The 7500-nt window shown below is 45.0% G+C and overlaps 1 protein-coding gene across 1 annotated transcript in view; it reads right to left on the reverse strand.

Annotated features, from left to right (window-relative positions):
• dym (dymeclin) overlaps nt 1-7500 on the reverse strand; it is a 117447-nt gene that overhangs the window by 50151 nt on the left and 59796 nt on the right. Inside the window, exon 14 of the mRNA XM_063210655.1 lies at nt 1424-1529. Coding sequence (XP_063066725.1) covers nt 1424-1529 — 106 coding nt within the window. The remainder of the gene's footprint in view (nt 1-1423; nt 1530-7500) is intronic.

The following is a 7500-nucleotide window of genomic DNA, read 5'->3' on the forward strand; positions in this document are numbered from 1 at the left end:
TGTGTGTGTGTGTGTGTGTGTGTGTGTGTGTGTGTGTGTGTGTGTGTGTGTGTGTGTGTGTGTGTGTGTGTGTGTGGGCTGGTGGGGATGCTGGTCTTTTTTGCACACTTCCTCTGCACCCCTCTTTAAAAAGGTCACACACATTTGAGGTTGTGTTAAATCTACACACACCACACCTCTTAAACATCCCACACACCCCACCCCCTAACACAGTGGTTCCCAACCTTTTTCTTAAGGGACCCATGTTTTTACTATTGTAAGCTTTGGTGACCCAACCACGCAAGCGCCCGCACGAGACGGAGTCACAAGATGCCCTCTGTTTCCTGTGAAAACTAATTTTAGTTATTTTATTCCTCAATTCGTCTTTGGTCAAATATAGAATAGCCTAAATGTTTAATGTAACACTTACAATTTGCTGCTTTTATGCATTTATTAGTTAAATGCTTTGTCATTTATTCAACATGGGCTATATATACATGTGTATTTCAAATGAAACCCCTTAAAATCAAGAGGGCTCCGCGACCCCCTGTGGATCTGTGGCGACCCATAAGGTGGGTCCCGACCCATAGGTTGGGAACCACTGCCCTAACACATACTCAATCTTGCGCAAGCGTGTGTACCCACATAGTCTGGAGGGGGTAACCACAACACGGTACTCACATAGTCGGGAAGACAGGAACTACAGTAGTACTCACAAAGTTGGGAACTATGGGGAGAGGAACTAGTATGGTATTCACATAGTTTTTAAAGGTGCACTGTGTAATATTTTTAGTAGTTTATATTCCAGAATTCACGCTGCCCATTCACAAATGTTACCCTTTTCAGAAATACTTAACCACCGCCATCAAATTTTACATATTCATTATGACTGGGATAATGACTGAATTAGTAAATATTCATGAAAAGATCAATTTTGGCAGCAGGCAGCACAGTTTCAATGAGCAGCATAGTAGCAATATCTACTCTGGCCACCGTCCTACACAGTGCACCTTTAAAAGAGGAACTACAGTACGGTGCTCACTAGGGATGCACCGATACCGATACTGGTATTGGTATCGGCACCCGATACTGCTCATTATACTCGTACTCGTACAGCACTTGCCGATACCAGGAACGATACTGCTATTGCACAAAACAATGCAAAATCTTGTCATGTTCTGTGGACTTGAAAGCAGCATGGAAAAAAGTGCCACCTCATACATTTACTAACATTTAAATCTACATGGAAATGGACAATAAAAATATCAATGGTGGAAAAAGACAAGGTCAAGCATTTATTTTCATTGCATTTTGGTGGTAAAAGGTATCGGTATCGGCAAGTACACACATTAATGTACTCGTACTTGTATCGGTTTTCAAAAAAGTGGTATCGGTGCATCTCTAGTGCTCACGTAGTGTTTAAGAGAGAACCTGTGGTACTCACATAGTCTGGAAGAGATGCGTTGTCATCGGAGCCCATAGACCTGCTCAGGGACTGGGTGGCCTGCTCCAGAACCTTGTTGTGCTTCTTTGACAGCAGTGCAAACAAACTGAGAGCAAGAAAGAGAGAGAGAGAGAGAGAGAGAGAGAGAGAGAGAGAGAGAGAGAGAGAGAGAGAGAGAGAGAGAGAGAGAGAGAGAGAGAGAGAGAGAGAGAGAGAGAGAGAGAGAGTGAGTGAGTGAGTGAGTGAGTGAGTGAGTGAGTGAGTGAGTGAGTGAGTGAGTGAGTGAGTGAGTGAGTGAGTGAGTGAGTGAGTGAGTGAGTGAGTGAGTGAGTGAGTAAGTAACTGAGTGAGTGAGTGAGTGAGTGAGTGAGTGAGTGAGTGAGTGAGTGAGAGAGAGAGAGAGAGAGAAGAGAAAAGAGAAAAGAGAGATGAGGGTGTAGGAGAAAAAGCGACAGAGGAAACAGAGAGAACGAAACAGCAAATGTAAATAGTGTAGAAAAAAATCAAAGAAATTCTGCCTGAAACAACAAGTGTTTACAATGTGAAAAGCCTGTCAATAGCATAGCACACAGGTTGACATGACAGGCGTGACAAATGATGGCGTCATGGCTGCAAGGCCTTGTACTAACATGACAATCCACAGTGACAACTTAAAGACTTCAATGATGGCTATTGTTGCTGCTTGAAGGAAATAAGACCAAAGCTCTCAAGACCTCATGTGTGTAAAGCAATCATTCACATATGGGCAAAACTTACAATCACATTAAATATCATACAACAGATTACTGTACGTTGACTGAAAACCTGCGTAACACTGAATGTGGAACCCAAGGTGGTGACATATACTGTACAGACACAAACTGACAGACTTAAAGTTAGAGTGTTATTTTGCTGTCTGGAAAACCTTCCTAATAGAATACGTACACACCCACACAGACACGCACGCACGCACGCACGCACACACCCTTAAGTGAGTGAGTGGAGTAAGAAGCTCCGTCCTCTCCGCTGCTCCAGCCACCTCAATGCGTCACATCAGCCAGCTGTTGACGTGGGAAAAGTGGTCGATACTCAGCGACCTTCACTCAGTGGCAGTCCAGGGAGTGTGTGTGTGTGTGTGTGTGTGTGTGTGTGTGTGTGTGTGTGTGTGTGTGTGTGTGTGTGTGTGTGTGTGTGTGTGTGTGTGTGTGTGTGTGTGTGTGTGTGTGTGTGTGTGTGTGTTAGTTAGTGAATTTGCTAATGTGCTGTGTGAGTATGATAGTGGGGGTGTGTGCATGTGCGTGTGTCTGTCTGTCTGTCTGTGAGTGAGTGTGTGCGGTATAGGCAGTAGAGATGCAAAATGTGTGTGTGTGTGTGTGTGTGTGTGTGTGTGTGTGTGTGTGTGTGTGTGTGTGTGTGTGTGTGTGTGTGTGTGTGTGTGTGCGTGTGCGTGTGCGTGTGTGTGTGTGTGTGTGTGTGTGTGTGTGTCTATGGCATAGGCTGTAGCGTTGTGGAGTGTATGGCGCTGATGGAGTAGGGTAATAATCTTCCATAATGGCCCCTCATCCATCAGCAATAGCCTCTCTCTCTCTCTCTCTCTCTCTCTCTCTCTCTCTCTCTCTCTCTCTCTCTGCCTCTTCTCACTCTCTCTCACTCACTCTCTCACTGGTTGTCTCTCTTCCTCTCCCTCTCACACTCTCCCATCTCACACTGGCCGTCTCTCTCTCCATCTCTCTCCATCTCTCTCCATCTCTCTCTCTCTCTCTCTCTCTCTCTCTCTCTCTCTCTCTCTCTCTCTCTCTCTCTCTCTCTCTCTCTCTCTCTCTCTCTCTCTCTCTCTCTCTCTCTCTCTCTCCTCTGGCCTTGAGTGACAAGTCTCATGTGTCTCAACCACACACACACAACCACACATACACAACCACACACACACGCACACACGCACACCACAAATTCGCTCTTCATCTCGCTCTTGCCCACGCACACACGTACAAAGGTATAGCAAATACGCTGAGCATGACGTCAAGAATTGAGTCCCTGCAGACATCATCACCGCCTTCCTTGTAAACACAACAAGATATCAGTGAAAAGTCAATACCTGAGGTCAATATCAGGTGCTGGGGAGGATACACTATTGACGTTCAAAACATCCTATGCCGTAATCTGGCTACAAATGGCTATGAATCTGTACTACCGTCTTGTAATAACATACGTATTTAAAGGCACACTGTGTGAGATTTTTAGGTGTTTATTACCAGAATTCATACTGCCCATTAACTAATGTTACCTTTTTCATGAATACTTACCACCAGCATCCAATTCTAAGTATTCACTATGACTGGAAAAATTGCACTTTTCATACATGAAGAGGGGGATCTTCTCCATGGTCCGCCATTTTGAATTTCCAAAAGTAGCCATTTGTAGCTGCAAAAATGACTGTACTTGGACCTTACTAGAAAATATTTGTTTATTACTTAGTAAACTTTCATGTAAAGATCAAATTTGGCAATAGGCAGCCCAGTTTCAATGAGCAGCATAGTTGCAGTACCTTTTTTGACCATTTCCTGCACAGTGTCCCTTTAAGTCGTGACAGGAGTCCTGCAGTACATGCTAACCATGTTCATCAATGTTTTCATATAGGACCGTTGAGATACAACATTTCCGGGGTAGTACATCTCAGTGCGGCGAATAAAAAACACTGTTTGGGGCGAGGCAAGACATGAAAATGCTGTATGGTCAGTCAGTCACATGTGTTGTGTACGCTGTGTTGTCTGGGAAATGTAATGACTAGCTCAGGCCTTCCTTGTTTTCACACGAAATCAGACTTTGGGAAATTGCAATAACCTAGATGGGCGTAGGGAATAGATTGTACACGGTAGATCATAGACAGACGTTTTGTCTACAAGAGCCTTCATCAGTGTCGTGCTTCCTGCCTGCCTCCTGCACTTTTAAAACAGGTAACAAGTACAAGTAACCTTGTACGTAGTGTATTGACCTTAACATAACCATTGCCGGCCCTACCGTGGCCGGTTCGATTCCGACCCGGGTCATTTTTTTTACCAGTCCTTCCCCGTCTCTTTCTCCACTCATTTCCTGTACCTCTCTCACTAACCTGTCACAAAAAAGGCACAAAAGCCCTAAGAAATATCTTTAAAAAAAAAACAACAACAACAGCATACCATTCACACGCATTAAAGGTATAGTGCAGAGGATGAATTCTGTTGTGTGCATGGCATTGTGATCAAAATGACCAAAGAAAACAACTTTCATCAAGATAGGTTTAAATGGCAGGGGGGTCAATGCAGTCAAGTGAACGCTTGAGCCAAATAGAAGGGGAACTCTTCCCTTTCAAAGATCGAAAAACAGAAAACCCAGCTCTATGGGTTTCCGAGAGATGCATCTTGACACTTTGATGGCAAATGTCACTTGGACTAAAAAGATGAAAATGTAAAGGTCAGTCAAAAAGTCAAAAGTCAAATTCAAAGGAAAGAGCTCGTTGAATTACTGTGTTCCCATATGCTGGGAATTAAGCTGATATTGATCTTCATGTCATCTGACCTACATCATCTAACCAGTTGATAAGTTAGTGGAAGTGACCAATCATGACAGCATTGCAGTGAAGCTGCCCAAGGCCATTTCAAAGCCTTCTGGACCCCAACAACATCCCAACATTGTGACATATGGCTGCCAGATGGACTGGCAAGTGGCTGTGTTTTGAATGCCACTTCTAAACGGTGCAGATAGTAACTGACAAAGGTGACATCATCAAGAAGACAACGACTTTGGACATACAGAAAGGACCCAGGATGTCAAAAACTAACTTTGACGCATTTAAAATGGTTCCTATTTTTGTGTTCAGTTTAGCCTTTATATGAAATCTCTGATATCTGAATGCCACTTTTAAACTGACTGTTATAAGAAGACAAAAACATAGGGCATACAGAAGTGGCCCAGGGACCTCGAACCTTAACTTCAACAAGAAAATATTTCATCATGTTTCCTATATTTTATCATACTTGTAATCTTTGGTGCAACAGTTAAGCTTTGAAATCTTTTATATTTTTGAGACATGTTTTGATTGAATGAGATGTACAGATACGTGCCCTTAACTGTTAACAGACAGACTGATTGAAATGTGACTGTTTGACTAATTACACTGCAGACTAAGCACATAGAATGGCACAGGATTATGGGTCGTGAGCTCGCCTACACAACTGCTGTTTCAAACACTTAAATGCATCCTTACAATACAAAAAATTAAAAGGTACAAAAAATGCATTAGGTACGTATCCGAGTTACATATGACTTGAAAAAAATTCTCTCTCTCTCTCTCTCTCTGTACCATCTGCTCTGAGATTAAGAAGGTGAAAAATTGGCAATATTTTTTTTACAAAGCATCAGGTACATATCCGAGTTCCACCAAGTAATACACGATGAACAAAACATTTCTCTATGTCTCTCTCTCTATGAAATGTCTGCCCTGAGATGAGACAGGTGCAACATGCTGGCAGTGCCCCGCCTGGCACTGGCCTGGCTGTGGGCTTAAGTCTGGAATTCAGGGCTAGTTTGCCCCGTCACTGATGGATGCGTGGGTGGATGGGTGGCTGGTCGAGTGGAGTGGAGTGGAGGCAGATCAGACCATTGTTTTGGCAGTGCGCTGCGCTGGGCTGTGTGGCTGTGTGGCTGTGGTGGCGAGGCAGCCTGTTCCATTGTTGCGTGTTTGGTCTAGACAGAGTGCCTGGAAGCTGTGTCAGCCTGACCTACTGAGAGGACTAAATTGCCTGGCCATTGGCACAGAGGGAAGGCACACAGGCACACACACAGGCACACACACACACAGACACACGCACACGCACACACAGGCACACACGCGCGAGCGCACGCAGGCACGCAGGCACACACACACACACACACACACACACACACACACACACACACACACACACACACACACACACACACACACACACACACACACACACACACACACACACACACACACACACACACACACATAGGCAAACACAGGCACACACACACAGGCACACACACACACACAGGCGCACACAGACACACGATTTCCCCTCCATACACACCACCCCGCCTCTGTCTGTCTGGGTGCCTCCTCCTCCTCCTCCTCCTCCTCCTCCTCTTCTCTGTCTATGTCTGTCTCCTTTTTCCTCCTCTCCTTCTCACTCTATCTTTTTCTCTGTCTGAGCATCTCTCTGGGTTGATAAAAAAAGAGGACGCAGTCACATCCACAATCTCCTTCAGTTAATCAGGCAGAGCGAGAGAGTGCTCTTCAAAGCAGCCCAGCTCTAAAAATAATGATGATAAAAATATTGTCTTTTGTGCTGAAGGAGACGGCGCACCTGGTAACCCTTAAGGACCACTACAGGACCAACTCAGACACGAATAAGTGGAGGACAGACAGAAAAAGAGACAGTACAATGATGACGGGTAAGTGGAGAGAGACGTACAGATAGGCAGGCAGGCAGACCAATAATGACGAATAAGTGGAGAGAGAGAGAAGTGCAGGCAGACAGGCAGGCAGGCAGTCGGACAGACAGACAGTCGGACAGACAGACAGACAGACAGACAGACAGACAGACAGACAGACAGGCCAATAATGACGAATAAGTGGAGAGAGAGAAGTACAGGTAGGCAGGGAGGCAGACAGTAAATCAGACAGTCAGACAGGCAGACAGACAGACAGACAGACAGGGAGGGAGACAGGGAGACAGGGAGACAGGGAGAGAGATAGGGAGGGAGACAGACAGAAAAAACAATAATGATAAATAAGTGGAGAGAGAGAAGTACAGGTCGGCAGGCAGGAAGACAGGGAGGCAGACAAACAGACAGACAGACAGACAAATAATGACACTATTTAAAGGTTGGTGGCAAGCCCGACAACAGACTACATATAACACACACTCAAGGAGTGGTGCTGAAGACCCATGAATGACAATGAAGGCTGGGTGGCTAGATGTGTCTCTCTCGTACCCGACACCCAAAGCTTGAAGGAAGACACAATAATGTTTTCAACATTGTTTTAATGCCAATTAGGGCCGTAGCTGAACCAGCAAAAGGCACTGACTCAGGTG

Source organism: Engraulis encrasicolus, chromosome 11, assembly GCF_034702125.1.
Source record: "Engraulis encrasicolus isolate BLACKSEA-1 chromosome 11, IST_EnEncr_1.0, whole genome shotgun sequence".
NCBI lineage: Eukaryota > Metazoa > Chordata > Actinopteri > Clupeiformes > Engraulidae > Engraulis > Engraulis encrasicolus.